The sequence below is a fragment of the Ochotona princeps genome, chromosome 10, assembly GCF_030435755.1.
Source record: "Ochotona princeps isolate mOchPri1 chromosome 10, mOchPri1.hap1, whole genome shotgun sequence".
NCBI classification, from domain to species: Eukaryota; Metazoa; Chordata; class Mammalia; order Lagomorpha; family Ochotonidae; genus Ochotona; species Ochotona princeps.
This window is the reverse complement of record NC_080841.1, coordinates 37,507,864-37,529,327: the sequence shown is the minus strand read 5'-3', so window position 1 is coordinate 37,529,327 and position 21,464 is coordinate 37,507,864. Positions and strand designations below refer to the sequence as shown.

General features: G+C 42.0%; 1 protein-coding gene across 3 annotated transcripts in view; it reads left to right on the top strand.

Moving 5' to 3' along the window:
* Positions 1–21,464, top strand: part of NEBL (nebulette) — a 352,516-nt gene that overhangs the window by 255,774 nt on the left and 75,278 nt on the right. Inside the window, exons 1-5 of one of the 3 annotated variants that reach the window (XM_058669306.1) lie at positions 190–379; positions 472–543; positions 7,259–7,363; positions 9,230–9,340; positions 12,292–12,402. The exons of the other annotated variants lie outside the window; for them this stretch is intronic. Of the exons in view, the coding sequence (XP_058525289.1) occupies positions 302–379; positions 472–543; positions 7,259–7,363; positions 9,230–9,340; positions 12,292–12,402 (477 nt within the window). The 5' untranslated portion in view covers positions 190–301. Of the gene's footprint in view, positions 1–189; positions 380–471; positions 544–7,258; positions 7,364–9,229; positions 9,341–12,291; positions 12,403–21,464 lie in introns of those variants that run through there. 3 annotated transcript variants of the gene reach the window in all.

Below are 21,464 nucleotides of genomic sequence, written 5' to 3'. Positions count from 1 at the left end.
CTCTCTTGAATTTCTTAACCAGTTTAAAGAAGGTTGACTTTCAAAGTCCAAAAAATTGAATTCTGCACGAGAACATGTTCTTTACACTGGTGAGGCTAGCCCGGACAGACCTCTGGGATCCTGTTCCACACACTCACACACTGTTGAGATAAGGAGAGTGAAGGGTGAGTTAAATAGAAGGGGAGCAGGACAAGGTCATTCCTGCTACAGTGTCTGAAGCACCAGGAGCACCAGGGCAGAGTGGGGCATAAAAGACGCTACACTAGTAATTGAAAATAACACGCAGTTTGAAAGGGTAAAAATGAAGGTCCCTGTACTGGAGGATGTAAAAGATGAAACTGAAGAGGAAAAAATAGGGGAAGAAGAAAATGAAGACAAGGTGAGTGAGAAAGCAACAGCTCCCTAAGCATGATAGTTGCTTCTTGAAATTGGTGATGACAAAAATGCTCTTCCTTTTTTTTTTTTTAACAGGTGTTCTTGCAGCCTGTTATTGAAGACCTAAGCATGAAATTGGCTAGAAAATGCACCAAACTAATTAGTGATGTAAGTGGTCTAAGCAAGAATTGCCTTATTTGACATTATGTGTGTGCTACATTACCTACTCTGTTATACACCACTTTTTGTTGAGCTGAGATGACCCTGAAACCATCCGTTAAAACACAGATGTTTTCAGATCCTTGAGCTAAGTCTGAAACTGTTGAGAGCTTCCCGCAAGGTCACCTGTTCAGAGAACCTTTAATGGAGCAAGTCTGTTCCTTCTTCCTTATATAATTCTGTCCCTTAGGAATTTTGCTGACAAACTAACATGAAATCCTAGGGCACTGAATTATGGAACATATTCTGTTGAAAAGCGCAAAGAATTTTAAATTATTATAATGATGGGATTTTTGTCTGAAGAGGAACTGTATTTTAATGAATCGTTTTTGTGTTTGGGGGACCTTATGAAGGAAGAATCTGACCAATGCATTTGTTTTCCAAATGAAAAAAATGTGTATATCAATATGCTTAATAGCATTTGTGTAGAAGTTAGGGTTTGTGGATTACTGAACTGCATGTTAACAACCCTGATATACATGCTGCTGGATCAGGACCTCTTTTTAGGAGTTTTTTCGGCAGCTTGGGTTGTTTCCAGTTCAGGGGAACCTTAGAATTATTGACATGTCTGTGTGTACACAGATTTGAATGTATAGTCTGGAATTCTAGAAGTACGAGGAGACAGTGTGTCTCCCTGGAGAGGAGGACTTCTAGGACAGAACGAAAATGGTCCCCTGGAAAGTGAAGGTGTGCCTGTGTCTTCCTTCAGGGAGGAGGGTACATCTTAGCTGTTTCTGACGTTAGTGAGCAAAGTGATTGAAATGTTTCACAGATGCCTATTTCCATAGGAAGGCCATGATGGGATGTGGAGTAGTACGTTGGTGCCTTCTCTGAGTGGACTCAGTAGTAATGTGGAGAAGTTATATAACATGGTAGGGCTCAGAGCCCCAAGTGTGGTGTCCCAGTCATAAGATTAAATAAATAATAGGAAATCATAGGTAATACAACTAAAACGCAAAACGAATTTTCTGAAACACCATGGTACTTACCAAATGTTAGCTGCTGTCATGTACTTCATCTGCAGTGTCTGCATTCATTCAATCACTATTGTATGTAAAACCCTGTACTGCCTTCTGGTTTGATAGAGAGAGCCTACGAATGGTGGTGGGAATTATACCCCTACCCCATGTCTGATTTGTGCTGTAATCAACATTTGCATTGAGTGTCTCTATAAAGTAATTTCTTAAAGCTGTTAATGATAGTCATACAGTACTGTACACATGCTTCTTACACTACAATGATGATGGCAAAATGGCAGCAGCAACAATAACAACAGTATCAGCAACGAGTAGGATTATGTGCCACGCTTCTATCAATCTTCCCATTTCAGAGGTGATGAATTGGAGGAACAGAGAGGTTGGATAACTTGTGGGGCACAGTTATACAATGGAGGACGGAGTGGAACAGAAAGCCCTCTCTTGCTCTGGTGCAGGAGCTCTCACTGTAGTTTTCCATGAAGAGTTTAACTTAGCCTTATTACTATTATTACTCTTGTACTCACATTAGTTTTACAGTCTTGCTGTCTTGTGTAACCTAAATCTCCACCTTCAGATGTCATATCTCTTCTGCCTTTGCTGTGTTTTTATTCAGGTGTAATTATGACTGAACTAAATTGTGTTCCATAAAATTAGGACTAGTGGAAACTCGACCTAGAAGGTGATTTTGTTGGAGGTATTTTGGAAAAGATTGTTTGTCAGTGATTTCAAAACTTGACCTGTGACAAGGCTTGTTGGATTTAATTGCTTGACCAAATCAGAAGTCCCATAAAGATGCCGCTCAGGACACCCACATCCCGGGTCAACGTGCCAGTGCTGGAATTCCAGCTCTGCTTCCCAGAGCAGTTTCCTGTTCCTACACACTGTGGAAAGTAGCAGCGGAAGGCTCAAGCTGTCAGGTCCTCATCACCCACACGGGAGACCAGCACTGAGTTCCTGGTTTCACTGTGGCCCAACCCTAGTTGTTCCAGGCAGTTGTGGGGAGTGAACCAGGGGATGGAAGATCTCTCTGTGTCTGTCAGAGATCTGTGTTTATCAGCTCTCCCAAGCAAAAAATAAATCACATTGCTTTGAAAAAAGCCAGCTATACATGCTAAGGATGAAGCCACACAGCTAACGTGCTGCAGACTGGGAACTAAGTGAGGTCTTCCTGACTCCAGGCTTGGCTGCTCTAACTTCCTTGCTGTGTCCCACTGTGTGCCATATTCTGTGTCACACCAGGCTGCACTGTAGAGTCTGTGATCCAGAGGAAGAGCTTGTCTGAAGCTGCCAGGCCAGTTAAGAGAGGAAATGTTGTCCAAGCTTTGGTCTGCTAAGCCCGGAGTCGGGTGTGTAGTCAGTCCTGCTCTGTCTCATTATTCAGATGAGGAGGAGGCTTTTACGGATTTCTCTTCACAGAGTAGCCTTTATCATCATCATGTCCTTCCTCATTGTAATTATCCTCTTAAAGCTATGTCCTGTGTCTTTATGAGGTTGTAATATTCAGGGCTGTGCCCAGCAGTCCTGTGTGGATAGCCCATGATTAGGAGGAGAGCAGCACAATAGTTTGTTTAACGTTTAGCACCTACTTTAAAGTATTTTTTTAGAATTCTCTCTGAAAAGCATGAGATATACAGGAAAAGACCAAGATCTCCAATCCTCTGATTCACTCCTCAAACATTCCCATTGGGTGGGACTAGACCAAGGCTGATGCCAGCAGCTGGAAACTCAATCCAGGTATCCCAAAGGGATGGCAGGGACCTAATTACTTGGGTCGTCACTGCTATCTCCTAGACTCTGCATTAGCAGGAAGCTGGAACTGGAACTCAAACTCAGGCACTCTGATGTGGGGTGCGGGCATCTTGATCACTAGTCAACACAGGCCTCATCCATCCAGTACCCTTTGGGGTAGTTTCTCAGACTTGAGTGCTGCAGGAAGCCATGAAAATCAGTTCCTGTTGTATAGCAGAGCCATCTTTAGCTTTCATTTCTGACTTGTAGCTGATAGTTTGGAACCCATCATCTTGTACTAGTAGTTTGAAATGTTTTAACCTCACAAGTTGTGGATCCAATCTGTAGTCTTCTTCTTGCCTGGCCCTGTAGAGAGTTTCTGAGATTTTCCTTTTGCTATTTGTGATTTCAGTCTTGGAGGGAGCCTAGGGTCATCAGCAGACCAGTGGACTTTGCTGTGCCTTCCCCCTTTCTAGCATGTGAGCGGAGACAGGTTGGAGATGAGCCCCGGCGGCCTGCACTGTTCAGAATTCTCAGCAGAGAGGGTTATTGATTTGTCCAGGTCAAGTGGCTTCGCCTTAGGGATCAATACAAAGCTTCTTCCTCCTGCTCTCTCTACCTCCCTTCCTTTCTTCTTTTTTTATTCAGTTAAGTTTTGGCCCTGCCCAGTTTCTACTTTGCGTTCGCTCTACTCACAGTATGGTGTTTCTCTCTGTGCAGCCCCTTTCCAGTTTTGAAAGACCTGGGCCTCTGAAGCAGCCTCTTTTGTTTTCCTGGCAACATGAGACTCTCTGTTTCCCCAGATGCACTCTTTCTGTCAGTCAGTTCTGTCTGCCAAATAGCTGGGCAATTTCTCAAGTAAATTAAACCTCTCTATTCCAAGAGGTATCCAGAGTCAGGGGCCTACTATCTTCCTTACAAGTAACTAACAATACTGGGCACAATGGGTGTTAGCACTTTTCTTGTGAACTAATTATTTAGAGCCTTCTTTAGAGGAAGTGTGGCTACATCTGCATGCAGTGTCTGACTCAGTGTTTTGGGTTCTTGGGCTTTAAGGTGTTGGGTTGTATGGCAGCAGGAATGATGCTTTCCAGGCAAATGAACATTGGTTGCTGTGGACAAATCCTTCCAATGCTAAAAATATCACATTGTGGATACCTCTAGAGAAAGCTCAAACTGTGTTAGAAAACCTGGCCGAGAGACCTCAGCCGTGATCTGCTGAGTTAAGAAAGAGTAAGGGAGTCTCAGTTCTTTCCATCAGGGTTTCTTGGATTTTATTGTTTCATTTGTGAAAAGACTTTGGGGATAATTTCAATTAAGGATGCTTGAGACTTTCCAATACTACCTCAAATATCCTCACACGTTTCTATCGTTAACTAATTTCAAGCTCATCAAAGAAAGCTTGATCAGGAAGAGGAAAGAACATTGAATTCATTTAATGGTGGTTTTAGCAGAGATGATGTGGGATTAGTGGGTAAGGTCAGAGGAGAAAATGCAAGTTTGGGAAGGGCTGTCTGATTATCAGAAAGTCATCAACTTTTTTAAAAATCATTTTGAGAATGTGCTAGAGTGTCTGTTGTTTATGATTGCAGATAAATGCAAGTAATGGAAAACCCTAAGACAATGGTTTATCAGTAGATGTTCGGATGTTCCTGTCTCTTTCTCTCTCTCTCTCAGATACACACACACAAGCACACACACACAGCCTAAAGGTAGGTGATCCAGACTTGGTACAAACTGGAAAGGCTTCACCATTGTCTCCTGGTTGGAGGTAGGCACCTGGCCATTACAGGCTTATCAGTTCCTGAAGAGTGACATGGCTATGACTGGTTTAGAACAATTTGCCTCCAAGGTTTGGGGCAGAGGTCTGGCTATTTGTGTGAATGCTTTGAGGATCTATTACAAGGTGAAAAGGGAGATGACCAAACTTTCTCATATATGAGGCCAACTAAGAGTGTAAGTTGTTGACATGGTTGTGACAGGAAATAGCTATCCATTCGTTTTATCTTCTTAAAAATTCATTTTCTTAGTGAGTCGAGTTCCGTTTGATGCATTACTTTTTCTTATTCCAGCATAGGAAAACTCATCGGTAACATTCCTTACTTGAAAACTTAAGATCATTTGCCTATAGTCATTTATATTATAAAACAAGAATGTATAATTTCTGACAAACTTTGCAACAGGAATGGTTGTCTATTTCTGTGTATACCCAAAGATACCATTTGATATAGCTTTTAAATAAAGATTGAAGAGAGAAGTGGAATCCCCAAGATGACAGTGTTTGCCTGCATAGCAAAGGAAGTGAGCATTTCCCCCTTATCCAACACTCCTGTCTGAAACATTCCACTTTATCAGCCCTGTGGCCGTCAGCACACACCACTGCATTCCATTGTGGTGAGGGATGTGAGTGTGATGGGGAAAAGATGGTGGCAAGCGATAAAAATAATGAGTCAAACTTAAGCCTAATGATAGGTTATTTTCTCTCACACTTAATTATATAACAGACTTTTTTTTCCCTCCTTATGATCAAAATAGCCTACTATTTATCATACTGCCATTAACGGTTTAATTACTAGTGGCTGAGGACGGTGATTTGCGGGAACCTAAAATTATGGCTAATCTCTGAGAAGAAAAAAAGTAATTTAGTGCTCAGATAAGATAAATATGTTCTCATGTTGATTTCATGAATAAAGCAATGTTTAATGTGGTAGGCATCTAATATCTAAGAGTCACAGCAGTGAAATATGGTATTTGGAAAGAACTTTACTTAACATGTTTGTGTCTGCTTGTACTGCAGGTCAAATAATGCCCCTAAAATCAGTTTTGCATATGGCAAAATGTCCTTGGAACATTAGTATGTAACACCAGTATTAATCTTGTCCTTTAAGAACCAGGGGCTACATACAATTTGCTTTTGGGTTCTAATTAGGAAGACCATATAATTTATCATATGAGTTGGCACACTCTTTCCAGCCCGAGTGTTTACAGTCTTGGGCGGGTAAACATGGCTTTAAATTTAGCAAACTGCTTGCTTCCTCTTAAAGGGTCCTGGGTTGGTCTCCCCAGTTTGAGCTCCTGTAGCCTTTAGTGAGACAGTAGAATTGCGTTATCAGGTCCTTCTGTGAATCCAGATTTCTCTGAAGCCCACTTGCCTACCTGGTGTCTTCCTACAGAGCAACAACTCGGAGTTCTCCCCAAGGAGGAGGGTGTGAGTTCTTTTATTTGTGATTCTGGAAGAAGAAATGGGCTCAGCAAAACGTCACTGGGTTTCCTCTGGCTCACCTGCCTGCCCACAGCATGGGGGAGTTGTAGAATGGTTTCCAACATGTAGCATCAGCTTTCAGGGCATATTCATCTCACTTGCAGGGAGGTGAGGGATGCTGGAGAGGACTGTGGGTGCTCATAAATTGGGCAGGTTTGACTTGGGATTTAATTAATGACAGAAGCCCTATTATGGCCAATTTAAGCCCGTTCCTCTAATCCAGCATATATAGGTAACAACATTGGTAGTAATCTTCATTTAATTTCTACCTCTACTTAATTGGTTACATCTGTCCTGATGACTACTTGTTTTCTACCTCAAGGTAGGCAGCTATGATTTCGTTTGGCCATAGGCATAACTGTTATGGCCAAGAGCTTACATGTAGCAATAAGTTAAGGCACTTTAGGAGTGAGGTGGTGCATGTTAGAAAATCACGGGCAGGCTGGGCAACAAGGCCCATTGTCTGCAGCCCAGCATCCTGGAAGTTGATCCTTCACCACTTGCTCATCTGTAGGGAAGTCTTCATCACTAAGGTTCTTCCATTTAGACATCTGGGCAGGGAATCTCTATGGGACTGGAGGGTCATTCCAAATGTAAGTGTTCATCTCAGAAAATGAGCTTTATCAAGTAACTTGTTCTATTCAAAAAGATCCGTTATAACTATAATTTTCTAATGTTACATGCTTCTCCTTTCCAGATCCATTATAAAGAAGAGCATAAGAAGTCGAAGGACAAGTGTACATTTGTGCCTGACACACCTTTGCTAAATCATGTAAAACATATCAGTGCTTTTATTTCTGAGGTAAGCTAACCCAAACTTGCAAAGTGGCTTGCAGTTTTCTTTTTCTATTTATTGAGGAAAGTCTGTGCATTCTCACTGAATGTTAGTAATACCTACATTAGTATCTAATTCTGTTAACATAACATTGGCTTATTTTATAATAAATGATTGTCATGTCTGTAATATAAAGGATTTGTTTATTGAAAGGCAGATTGTTAGGCAAGTGACACTACACACACACACACACACACACACACACACACAGAATCTTCTATCCACTGGTTCATTTCCCAGATGCCCACAATAGCCAGGGCTGAGCCCACCCCAGCCAGGGGCCAGGAACTCCATCCAAGACTGCTGTGTAGGGGGCCAGAACCAAGTAAATGGGCCATGGTCTGCTAAATCCCAGACACATTATCAGGAAGCTGGATTGGAATTTCAGAATAACTGAGACTCTAACCAAGCTCTCTGATATGGGATATAGTGTCCCCAAGTTTCAGTTTAGTGTACTGTGTCATAACATGGGCCCAAATGATGTATTTTATTTTGTACTGTCTGTATTTTGACTCCAAGCCTATATCATTTTTTATAGAATTGCTCTTAAGTAGGTATATTTTATAGACTGTTTATAGAATTGCTCTTAAAAAAGGATATTTTAAAATCAATAATCAGAAAATACTGGGGAAATTTTTCATTTTAGAAGTTCCATTATTTTATTTCGTAGTTGGTGTACTAGAGATAAAGAATTGAATATAAAAGTAAAGCTTACCAGCTGATTCCGTAAGGTGTTATATCTTTAACACCATTAATTCTTTTTGAGTGGAATAAAATTGAGTTTGTTGGAGGCAGACTGCTGTGATGAACCCACAGTATGAGGAATACCCTGATTCATCTTGCAGCTGAAGTCAGATGGACTTTCTTAGAGGGCAGTTGCGGTTGCAGTTTGTGTTGTGTTATACAGCACAAGGTTAGCAGTGGTTTCAGAGTTGAGAACCCATTGTTACCTGTGAATGGATCATACAGAATAAAGTTGAAGAGAATTAGTAAAATAGTGTTTAAATGAGTGACCTCTAGTGTTCCTTATGCTATATTGGAGGAAAGTCAGTGTAATGTTTTTCCCTGTTATTGCTGCTAACTTGGGCGGGGGTGCGGAACTTGAGGGAAGCTAGTGCATTTTCTATTATTAAGTGCCAGAGTAAAGCAACCGGTCTTTGAGAGGGATGTTGTAGACCCATTTATATGGTGTGGAAGAACTCAACTCTAGGTTAGTCGGTTCTTTTTTGCGTGGGAATTCTTGCTGTTATTGTTGATTGATTGCATTCCCTGGAGGATTGCAAAGGAGAAAAAAAATTAGAAGTGGGCAATCTACTGTGTTTCCTGACTCTGACTTTCCCAGGAGGAAACGGTGAGGGAGGGAGTGTTTGCTTTCTGATAATGATCGTGCTGGGTTTGAGATGGTGCAGACTGGGGGGGGGGATGGGAAGGTGCACCCTCCTGCCTGTGGGGTCAGCAGGACATTGAGAGGACCTGAATAAGAAGACTTGCCCTTTGTGTTGAGGTTCTGGACACTGGATTCTCATGATTTGTGTTTTCAAGAACTACATAAACACTTCATTGCTGTCAGACTGCTTATATATAAAAATCAATGAAGCTGCCAATACACTAACAATTGATTGATCATTGTGGTTTTGAAAGTCTCATTTCAAGTTTCTTCTGTGACAAACAGGGCCTACTTCTGTATGTTTAGCAGGTCCAGTATTCCAAATTAAAACGGTCTGCAGATTTGTAAATCTATTCTCTTTCTGAAGAAAGTTCTTGTTCTTTTCATATTCACCTTTTTAAAAAGAAGCAATGTTTATTTCTCCCTCCACTTCTTTCTTCCTCTAGGCAAAATATAAAGGCACCACTAAGGCGGACCTTTCAAACTCTCTTTATAAACAGATGCCAGCCACAATCGACAGCGTCTTTGCGAGAGAAGTCACACAGCTGCAGAGTGAGGTAGGTGCGGCTGTCCTTGGTCACTAGGTAATTATGTAGGTCAGATGTGTCACCTCATCTAAGGTCTTTAGCATTTTACCCAAAGTTGTTTATCTTGGACATTAACTACTGGCTGAGAATTGGCAGCAGCTGGCTCACGTGCTGTTCAAAGTTGCTAGTGGATTCGCAGAAAATGAAGAGCACGTGCACATTTCTGGTCGGCCCAGGCAGCTGTTTTCTGAGTCCCATTGATGGCTGTTTATGGGGGTATATTTTCATTGTGTGTGGACAGGGAGCAAAGATGGAATCCTCATAGCAAATACTAAACTTCTGAGCAGAGGACACTTCAATAGCTTGCTACAAGTCACATAAGCAGATGCTAATGAATTGTGTTTCCACAGGTCTGTGCTCCTGCCAGCTGTTAGACAGGTGTTATTGGGGTCTCCATTGCTGTGCATTGGGTTTTATCATTTTGCACTTGAGGAGGCCTTTTTTCGTGGTAGCCTGAGTTACTGGAACTCAAATACAGCTTTGAAACTGGTTTGCGGATGATTGTACAGTGACATTGGGAGGTCTTGTCAGGGCTGCCGCAGGCCAAGGTTTGCTGAGGCTTTTTTTTTTTTTTAAGATTTTATTATTATTGGAAAGCTGGATATACAGAGAGGAGGAGAGACAGAGAGGAAGATCTTCCATCCGATGTTTCACTCCCCAAGTGAGCCGCAACGGGCCAGTGCACGCCAATCCGAAGCCGGGACCAGAAACCTCTTCCGGGTCTCCCACGCGAGTGCAGGGTCCCAAAGCCTTGGGCCGTCCTCGACTGCTTTCCCAGGCCACAAGCAGAGAGCTGGATGGGAAGTGGAGCTGCCGGGATTAGAACTGGCGCCCATATGGGATCCCGGGGCTTTCAAGGCGAGGACTTTAGCCGCTAGGCCACGCCGCCGGGCCCTTGCTGAGGCTTTTGGACACTGGGTGCTCAGGCGTTGTGAGGACAAGCTCTGTGAGAATCTTCATTTTGGTTTGTGGATTCACAGACTCAGTGGTGCTGATCAAAGCCTACTAAAGCGCATTTACCTGCAGAGTATGTGGGAGACATACTGCAAGCTAATCATATGTGCACACCTGATGATACCAGGGCACTTCAAAAAGTTCATGAAGGTAGAGTTGAAGAATATGTTTATTTTAAGGTGAAGATTTTTCAATATGTATGAGAAGTCTGCAAAAAGTTCACGGGGAACATGTGATAAACTACGTATGGGATTCAAAGCTTTTTTAAACCAAAATTAAATTACCTTTTGATTCTATTTTCCACAGACTCTTGGAAATACTCTCATATATGCTGATATGAGATATAAAAGTACTCCAAGATCTAATGTATGAGATAATGACATATATTGCTTTTGTAAGCATCTTTATATATGAATATATATTCTAAATGCCCTCCATTTTCAGGTGTCTGGTACCACTGCAGTCTTGGTGCTGTAACAGTATTCATCTAGGGAAATGCTTCACAATAAGGCACATTTTAAGAAATCAAATTTATCAGAAAATTTATTAACTTGACATAATTTTCCATTAGCTATTTAAGGTAGAAAATTAATATGATAAATTAAAGTTCAGCTGCCTCCAATTTGATGTAATCTTAATTCTAAAGTGGTGCTTAGTAGACGCTATAAATGAAATGACTGTTTTAATGCTGTAAGTTGAAAATTACATAGCCTTTTAAAGAAAGAGTGCTTTGTAAAATTGCATTTGATGACTTGCTAGCTCTGTGATAACCTATAAAAGGATCTGCTGCATTGATTATTTTTATAAACTCACAAGTGAGATGGTTGCTTTGAAACATAAATAAATCAGATGTCCATTAAAAATGAGATAGGCCTGTACTAGCTGTTGTCTCATGGAATCTTTCCTATGGCATTAAACACTTGCCATCCACTACATTCCTCTTTTATTTCCTCAAAACTATGTTAAAAATGTGGTAAAAATGAGAATGAACTTTCCCAACTTGAATGGTAGTCCTTAAAGATGTTCCTGTTTAACACAAATACTTACTGAAAGTATAAAGATATGTTCATCAGAATTTGATGTGCTGATGAAGTGAACTGTTGGGCAGATTGTAACAAGATGAATTATACATGGAATAAGGTGAAGTGATGTAGCTAAGGGTGGGTAATCAACCAAGATGCAAGATTGTTTGTGTTCTCACAAACAGTGTATGCCCTTTGCACGCATTGTAGCATGTGGCATGTGGGAGCTGAGAACCTGAATAGACTCGAACAGTTCTAGTCAGGATTGATTAGGCTATTGTGGGTCCCTGAAGGAAGACTGGATGGTAAGATAGATTTGGGTTGAAGAGAGAATCTTCAGTGTTCAGGATTCGCCACCTCAATCTGAGTAGCTCACTGTGGAGGGACAGACCCCGTGACAGCTGCCTTCCTGATTCAAAGCTCTATGTTGTGACCTAAGGGCCGTTTCCATATGGTGGTACAGGTGCAGCTATGAGGTAGCCAAAGAGCTTTCAGTGAGAGCTTTCAAAATACAGAGTTGTGTGAAAAACAGGATGGGGAGCTTGAGGGGATTTAAACATTGATATTTGGGCTGGAAAACTTTACTTGGACAATAGCATTTAATGATTTTCATGGTTGAAAATTATAGATATCATCTTAGTGGGATGTATTATCTAAGTTAAATCCAGTTCTGTTTATGAAAATCTAAAAGGAGTTTAACATCATGAAAATGTTTCATAAACTCATTTATTGGTCCAGTCAGTGAAGGGTTGTTGTACTTCTATGTGTGATTCATAGCAATAGGCAGAGGATATTTGAAGAACAAACACACATGTTAGATACTGACATGGCCTTCAAGGAGGTCATGCTTATGAAAAGTTCTTTCTTGGGTTTAACCACTGAAGTTTAATGGATAAGGATTTAAAACACCTCTGAAGGAATCAACCATTCTTTTTATTGTTGAAGGTTGCCTACAAGCAGAAACATGATGCTGCCAAGGGAATTTCAGATTATGCCCACATGAAGGAGCCACCTGAGATCAGACATGCCATGGAGGTCAACAAACACCAGAGTAATGTAAGGAATCCCACTTCTGATGACCTTCTCGGAAACTGTAGTTAACTCACATCAGGGCATGTGATTGCTGTGTTGAAATTTAATTATGATGACATTTGTAATCAAAGAGGACCATGACATTTCTTGCCAGAGGGTACATCTGAATTGTTGGTTCCCTTCAAATCGGCATGCATTTTAGGAAACAAGAAAAAAATTAATTTTTTGAAAGGTAGAGTAACAGAGAGATGAGATAGAGGCACAGATGGAAGAAATTGGGGGAGGAGAGAGGAAAAGAAGAGAGATGAGGAAAGAAGAAAGAGTTCCCATCCACTGGGCTACTCTCCAAGTGGCTACAATGACCAGGACTGTGCCAGGCTGAGGCCAGGAGCATCCTGGACTTTCACATGAATGGCAGCAGCCCAAGTAATTGGACCATATTCTGCTGCTTTTCAAGGTGTGTTAGCAGGGAGCTGGATGGAAAGTGAAGCAGCCAGGCTGGAACCTGAACTCCATTGTAGGATGCTGGAGTTGCAAGTTATGCCTTAATATGCTGAGCCACAGCATCTTCCCCAAGACTTGGGACATTTTGTTTCATAGAAGACAAGGATGGATTCTTTGGAGCTATTTGATTAGTAGCATTTTCAGAGCTTCCTTGATTTTATATGGAAGCTGATGATTTACACACTAGATTCGTGGGAAGTCTTGGAAGAAACAGCATTTAAAAATTAATCACCTATTGGGCCCGGTGGCATGGCCTAGCGGCTAAAGTCCTCTCCTTGAACACCCTGAGATCCCATATGGGCGCTGGTTCTAATCCCGGCAGCTCCACTTCCCATCCAGCTCCCTGCTTGTGGCCTGGGAAAGCAGTCGAGGACGGCCCAAAGCTTTGGGACCCTGCACCCGCGTGGGAGACCTGGAAGAGGTTCCTGGTCCCGGCTTCGGATTGGCGTGCACTGGCCCGTTGCGGCTCACTTGGGGAGTGAAACATCGGATGGAAGATCTTCCTCTCTGTCTCTTCTCCTCTCTGTATATCCGGCTTTCCAATAACAATAAAATCTTTAAAAAAAAAAAAAAGAAATTAATTACCTATGGAAGAGTCTTTCAGAAACAACAGGCAAATTATACTCCACTTCTGTGCTTTTAAAGCATTTGTGGGAAGCAAATTGTCATACATAAGACCCTGTGGGGAGGATAAAATCAGGAAATGCCTACTGGCTGGCTTAGCACGAGCTAAGAGAGAGAAGTTAACCTTGAGAATATGAATTTCTTCTTGGGTTGTATGTTTCCAAATTCATGGAGATTTTTATGCCTTTGCTCAATTATCACCACTATCTTAGTGGACCAGAAGAACCGTCCCATTCTGACCCTATATGGGAAGAGTTTGTGTTCTCAGCAGGTAATCTACTTCTGCCTGAGCTCAAATTAAAAACTCCAGCCTCCTGGAGTCGAAAAACTCCCTTTTTTTTTTAAAGAAAAATTCAGACAGCTGTGCTACCTCCCACTCTGTCCAGCCATTAGTTCTCATCCTGGGTGACAGTGCTCGGTGCCTCTGGACTCCAGGCCCAGATGTGCCATGTGTCTTGGGTGGGGGTGGCCACAGTTATCTGGTACTAAATTGCAATGGGTCAGTGTTTAGATTAGAAATGGACTAAAGTTTTTCATCTGATACCAAATACATGGACTTATCCCAGTGCCAAAGCACTGTTCTTGGATGGTTTGGGATTGATGGGCGACAAGAAACTGCACATCAGTAATCCTTAGTGGGCTATTTTAGGGGGAGGCTTGGTGAGCACCGTTTGCTTACAGAATGAGTCTAATAAGCACAGGAAGTACCACTACTGAGTGCATCCATGCCCCAGGAACTGCGCCAGGACTTTAGTCATTTCCGTTTCTCACAGAAACCCTGTCCTCACTCCCATTTTGTAGATGAGTAAAATAGAATCAAGGAGTCAGACTCCCGAGTCTGCTCTTGCTATCGCTGCCTGCTGCCTCCCTCTTAAAGGTCACTGGTGATTTGTGGAGATTTTAAATGGACTGTTTAAAATGGGGAGCAAAAGAGGTTATCATCAGAATTCAGATGCACCACAGGAAAGAACAACCATGGCACCCGGAGTTCCCTCTGTTTGGGTGCTGAACAGACTTTGAATCCCTACAAAAGCTTGTGGATTAGAAGGTGGGCTGAGGCAGGAGCTGGGGCTGGGTGGATCCCCGGAGGCCCTTTCCAACTCTATAATTCAATGAAATTCAAATACAGAAGTTCCTTATCATAGGACTAGGCTTATTATTTTAAGTCTGCCTTTTCTTTTAAAAGGTCTTTGATTGAAGGATTGAGGGAATAGAGTACAAAGCCCTTTTCTCCTCCATTCAATACTGTGTACTTAAGGGAGAAAGATGTGTTTACTTTTACTCCTCTGCCAACCAGGCTCAACCTTTACATGCAAAGTTTGTACATATAATAGGATTTAGAAAGTGTTTAAGACTATTTACTCAGATTTCAAGTGAGAGTGATATTTGTATTCTACCTGTGAAGTAGTTGATATTCCCCTGGAGTCAGGCCACTTAGAATAATACATTTGTTGTCCTTACAATATGAAATTTAAACACAGGTCTGTAAAGCCGCAAGGAGTGTTAGGACTTGGAACAGTGGATGCAGCTACACGCTTCTCATAATAGACAAAACCACATCTTTCTGAAAGCCCCAGCCTACTGAAACTTATCTTGGAGAACTTCTGAACAGAGCTCACTTTCCAAAGTGGGGTGCCACTTTGCACTGTGGCTGTATGGGGTGCATTAGTTTAGAATATGGCTGTGTCTTCACAGTGAATCTGATTTGGCTAGAAATGAGGAGAGCCCAGTGTCTCTGATGACCTTTTTCATGTTTCCATCGTAACCAACTTACCTTTCTAGGGTCTGTGGGAGAACCGAGACATTGAGATAGTTGTGGTTCAGACCTTTTAACGTCTGTCTGCTTTCTGGTCAAATCTTTTTTTTTTTTTTTTAATAAAGATTTATTTATTTTATTACAAAGTCAGATATACAGAGAGGAGGAGAGACAGAGAGGAAGATCTTTAATCCGATGATTCATTCCCCAAGTGACCACAACGGCCGGTGCTGCGCCAATCCGAAGCCGGGAACCAGGAACCTCTTCCGGGTCTCCCACACGGGTGCAGGGTCCCAAGGCTTTGGGCCGTCCTCGACTGCTTTCCCAGGCCACAAGCAGGGAGCTGGATGGGAAGTGGAGTTGCTGGGATTAGAGCCAGTGCCCATATGGGATCCCGGGGTGTTCAAGGCGAGGACTTTAGCCGCTAGGCCATGCCACCGGGCCCCTGGTCAAATCTTTTATTAGAATGATCATCAGTGGGCCAAAGGAAATGTTTCTCTTGCATCATCTTCCTCTCCTTTACACATGTAATAGTGTGAATAAGTAGAAGGTGATGGAAAGCGCATTCCTTGTGATTTGGACACCTAGATTCTCACCTCTGGCTAGCTGAGAGCTCCGATCTAAACCTTTTGTGCTTTAAGGGGTGTACCTGTGCCGCTATTCTGGAAACTGTTCTCTTATGTCACTCCCAAATATAGTGATCTCAAAACAAGATGACAATAATTTCTGACAGTGTCCTTGATAAGAACATAGATATCATGGGTTTGGGGTCAAATCATGGTTAAAATGCTTGCTTAGAGCACACATTTGTGGTTGTTTGGGTGCGACACTATTACATGTGAGTCTCAAAGTTTTTTTGAGTGGTGGATTTGTCAGCTTCCTAGAGATGGACATCGCATTTGTAATGCCCTTCTGTATGTGTTGCTGTACATGTGAAATCCTTGAGCTTCATATGTGTTTAAACATGTTAAATTGGGAATTCGGTTAACTTACAGTTTGTGAGTCAGCGTGTTATATAGCATTGTATTGCTGCAAGAAATATTTGATTTTCAGCACAGTGCAAAGGTTCCTTCAACTGCATAGGTCTTTTTTTCCTCCTAGTTTTATTTTTTAAACCATATTTTAAATGTTGTTTTCTGATTTAGTAGAAACTGTTTAACTGATATAGGAAAAAAATGCTTGTTTTGTCTCAGTGGCCTTGGACAAATTGCTTCATATTGCGAAGGTTCGGTTTTCTTGCCTACAAAAGGGAGACGATGAAACCTACTCCGTGGAGGTCTCACAAGCATTAGATAATATAACAGATGCAAACTGCTCCGCAGTTGAAACACTCCATGAAATATTAGGTCTGACTGGGACACCTCCAGATTTTAAAGGCTGATTTGAGAGTTTAGGAAAACAACTAAAAGAGATTTGATTTATAAAAGGGCCAAATCAATATAATGTTTATAGTAGAAAGTATTTAGGTCCAAAGGGCATATTTGAAAGGTTGTTGAACCTATCTCAAAAATGTGATTAAAATCAGCCAATCAAAATTCCTCTGCATTTTCATGGATGTACTCTTGCCAAATTTTCTCATGTAATTAGAGAAGTTGGAGATATTCTATCCTGCAACTTTCCCCTAAAGATGGGCTTATAATGATACATTGTTAGGTCTCATCAATCTTTATCAGCGATGTGGTGTTCAGCAGTGCTGAAGTGAGTAGAACAGGTTTTAAAGCACCAGCTCAGGTTTTGTGAAGTCATGTGGACTCTACAGATATGGGATGGGATTGAAAGGATAACTCTTCTATAGCAAAACACTGGTAATCAATTCCATGTGTATCAGAAGCAAGTTTTCAGCTTGGGAAACAGGAGACTTAAATGTTCTTTTCAAGAATGATCTATGCACTTTCTTAAAATTAATAAAAACTTATCCAGGGACAGAATTTCTATTCCATTAGAAAGTAAAAAAAAAAGTAGTAAAATGATACTGGAAAAACAATCACGATTCCCTGTGGTTCCCCAATGTGAGTTACAATATTGGCACTTCAGGATTTACTGGTTAAAAAATTACTGGCAAAAAATGATTGTTTTGTTCATCTCTGTTGCAAAATCATTAGTAATACCTGTTCTTCACAAGATGGCAGTGGTGATAAAATTAAACCATGAATAATGAAAGTTTATCAATTCCAAATTGTAAGTAATAGTAACAATAATAATGCACTGTTCTAGATGTAATTCCAGTATTTTACTCTATCTCTTGGGAGATTAGGAACTTTTCTGCCTTCTTAATAGCATTAGGCCTTTATTAATTAGTACAAAGGGACTTCAGAAAACCATGGAAAATGGGATTAAACACACGTTTTATCTGGTACAGAAATTTTTTGAACTCCATATTCAAGTTTCTGATAATATGCATTTTTGAAGACCCATCATCTTCTATTAATGAAAAATATTAAAGTAAATATAAATAAAGGTAGAATTTCCAAGGGTGGGCATTGTGGCATGACGGATTCAGGTGTTACTTGGGATGCCTGTGGCCCATAGCCAAGTGTCTGGGTTTGGAGTTCTGCCTTTGTTTGTAACATAGCTTCCTGCTCATGTGTATCCAGGAAGGCAACAGATCCTGTGTGAGAGTGCAGCTTCCAGTGCTCACTACCCTGTTTCCAGTCCAGCTCCTGATTTACTGGACTGGGAAAAAGTAGATGATGCCTCAAGTTTGAGTCCCTGCCACCCAAATGGGACACCTGGGTGAAGTTCTTGGCTCTAGGCTTCAGCATGGCCCAGCCACCTCCCCCCCACAGCTATGGCAAATATTTGGAGAATGAATCAGCAGATAGAAGATTCTCCCTTACCCTTTGTCTCTGTCTCTCTCTCCCTTGCTCTGCCTTTCAGATTAAAAAAAAAAAAAAGACTTCTAACCCAAGTACTTATTTGATAATAGCCAAAAGGCCTTTCTAGTGTGAGTATTTAAGATGATGGCAAAAGATTTTCTGGAGAGTGATTGAACCAGGACTTCAATTTAAGACTCTCCAGAGGTTAAAGTACTCACTCTGTTCCATAAACTGAAAGGTTAAACAGCCTGTCTAGTTCTTTCTTCTCACCAAGAATCGTGTTAACCTTCGCCAGAGTAGCAAAGGGGGTAGTTCAGGGCCAGCTGGCTTTGTTTCCTTTAAGGTCTGCCGTCCTCCATGCTCAGAGCCCCACAGGTGTGTGTGGCTTCCTGTGAGGTGGTCATTCCTCAGCTCTCAATCGTCTCCTCTCCTGGTGTTTGATGCTCACTTGAAGGACAGTTGTGGAGTTCATTAGCTCACCTACCACGGAGCCTCAAGACGCTGTTGTGCAAATAGAAAAAGCTTGCTGGGAAGTCACCATGTGCCCTCAGAGGCGCCCATGTCTGGCTGTACCTGGTGGACAATAAAGACGTCAATTTTGTTTCCACTTTTAGAGCCTTGCACTAGCTCCTTTTATTGGCCATGTCTAATCCAGAGCTTTGTAAGAAAGGGGACTCTGGAGAGTGCAGTTGTAGCCTGGGCACAGAGAGTGCTAATGGAGCCCAGTTGAGAGCCAAGTCCTAAACAACAGGAGCTTCCTGTGGGTGCTCCTGAGCTCTTGCACATGGAGCCTGCGGTGGTGCACTGTGCGTGCAGGTGAGAAACATATCGGGAACATGGCTTTTGGCAAATACAAGCTGAGTGATTATGGGGACCGGACAAGCTGAGTATAAAACACAGCAACAGGAGATGAGAATTCACGCAGAGGGTGGACAGGAACATAATGAGGAAGACGTTTGAAGACAGACCTTGATGGGATTCAAATATTTATTGGAGGCCATAGAGGAGAGATTCTGTGGTGGAGTCCGTCTCAGGATCTCTCTAGGATCAGTCATGCCAATCCATCTCAGGTTAGCTCAGGTGAAAAAGCAGTTCATTGGTTTATCTAATTGGGAGTTTCAAACTCTGAGTGTAATTGGATCCTGAGGTGGCTTCCCAGTGCCCTCCTCTGTTCCACATCTAAGTTCTACTTGGCTTCCGTGCGACATCACCTTGAGACAGGCTGTGTAAGCCGTGGATGACACTTGGTGTTTGCAAAATGAGGCATCCTCACCGTAGCAGCTCCCAGAGGAGGAGAGGAGAGCGGTGCTTCCAGCCTGCCACTGATCCTCTGCTAGGGTTGTGTGTCTGCCCTTCTTGTGCTGATGAATAGCAAGTGTGTGTGGTACCCAACTGACAGCCTCAGTCACCCGGCCACTCTTTCCTTGCTGAGGGAGGCTGTGTTTGAGAGCCTGACCAGGTCACATGAAGTGGGGGGAGGAGCAGCGTCTGAATTAAAAATGCCAGGCAGACACAGGGCAACACAGGCCTCCTACCAAGGGATAATTTAGGAAAATGACCCAGAGCTATAGAAAAGGTCAAAGAAATCAATTCTGTGAATGGAAAGACAAAAGGAAGACATCAAGCATTTAAAGTAATAAATCTGGGCATTCCTGTGAAAGAAACCAGAAATGCTATTTGCAGATAAGATTAATTATCTTGATCTGTTGTTGAAAGGACAGAGCAGATCATCTTGGTACGTGATAAATGTACAGAGCTGCTGATCATATTGTCAGGGCCTGTAGGAGATAACAGAGTTTCTATATTCCTCCATAGGTTTCGTGAATGGAAGGATATAGCATCTTCTCTTAGGAAACACATAAAATACTGTTGAGATAGCGTTTTGCCCCTAAAACATTTTATAGTGTGGATGGAATGTCCATTTAAGCTTGAGTTGTTTTCTTTGCAGTTTACTAAAACAATTCTTCTATTCACTAGCAAGAACAAGTTGTTAAACATGAAGAAAACATTCATAATAGAAGAGTAAGTAATAAGAGAACTGACTTAATGGGTATCAAGGGAGATTGAAAAAAAATCCATACAGTAATACAATTAAGAAATGTGGTGGTGAGACTCCAAACAGGTTATCCTTAATGTAAAAGATGAGTGGTCTAAAAGGGAGACCATTTTAACAATTATTTTTTCTCATCCTTCCCTCCTTTTCATCTTCCTTTTTTCTAGTTGTCCTCCTCCTGGTTCCTTCTTTCTTCTTCATTCCTCCTCTGATCAATTACTAATCAATTAAGTTTGTTTTCATCCTGATGTTTTTCAGGACTTCCTTTCTTTCTCCTTACTCAGAATAAAGGATTGAAAGTGGGGACCAACCACTGTTCCATTATGATTAGCATTGAAAGTTTGAATTTATATAAGGGTACTGCGGAAAGTTTATGGACACTATCTGTTTTGTTGTTGTTGTAAGATTTATTTTTTATTTGAAAGTCAGGAAGTCAGTTAGAGATCAGCCTTCTGCTGGTTCACTCCCCAAAGGGCTGCAGCAAAGCTTGGAGCGAAGAACGCTGGGTCTTCCATGTGAGTGGCAGTGGCCCAATTACTTGGGCCAAGAGCTGAATCGGAGAAAGGACACCCTGAATTTGAACTGGCTCTCATATGGGATGCTGGGAATTACAGACAGTAGCTTAAGCTGCTGTGCCACAGTGCCAACCCCTATTTCCTTTCCGTGATTTCCTAAATGATGCCAGATAGCAATGATTTACAAACCATTTTCATTGTGTTAGGTATTACTAGTACTCTAGAGACGACAGCATGTATAGAAAGACGTATGTAGATTCTATACATGTCCTACACTATTTTCCCCTAGTGATTTGAGCATCGGAGGATTTTGGAGTGTGTAGGGGTTCTAGAACCAGTTGCTTCTGGAGACTAAGGGAAGAGGACGTACAGACCATGTAGATCTTGATTCCATTCTTGTCTCTTCTTGGGTTCTGGCAGCTGGCAGAAGGGACCACGCAACACCTGTCAGAGGCTCTGCTTCTTAAGCCCTAACAGTGGTTCACGTGTAGAAGAGGGGTTAGCCCCTGAGGAGACCACATCCCCATAGGTGCTCAGGGCGTGGCTGATGGGGGAACTGGGAGATCCCCAACATTTGTCCCTGGCCCAACCAGCTGGAGTCCCCAAGATGTGCCCTGTGAGGAGTCTGCGCACTCTTCTCCTGTGTGGCTCTGGGTGTCCTCTTGTTTGAATTTGCAGCTCATGTCAATCTTAATATTTGTTTTGAGTCACATATGCCGGCCTCTAATTTGCAATTTACATGGATGATGGGGCCCTATTCAAAGCCCCTCCTGCTGCCTTTGTGCCTTCATGTCTCTTCACACAGCCATTAGGCTGAG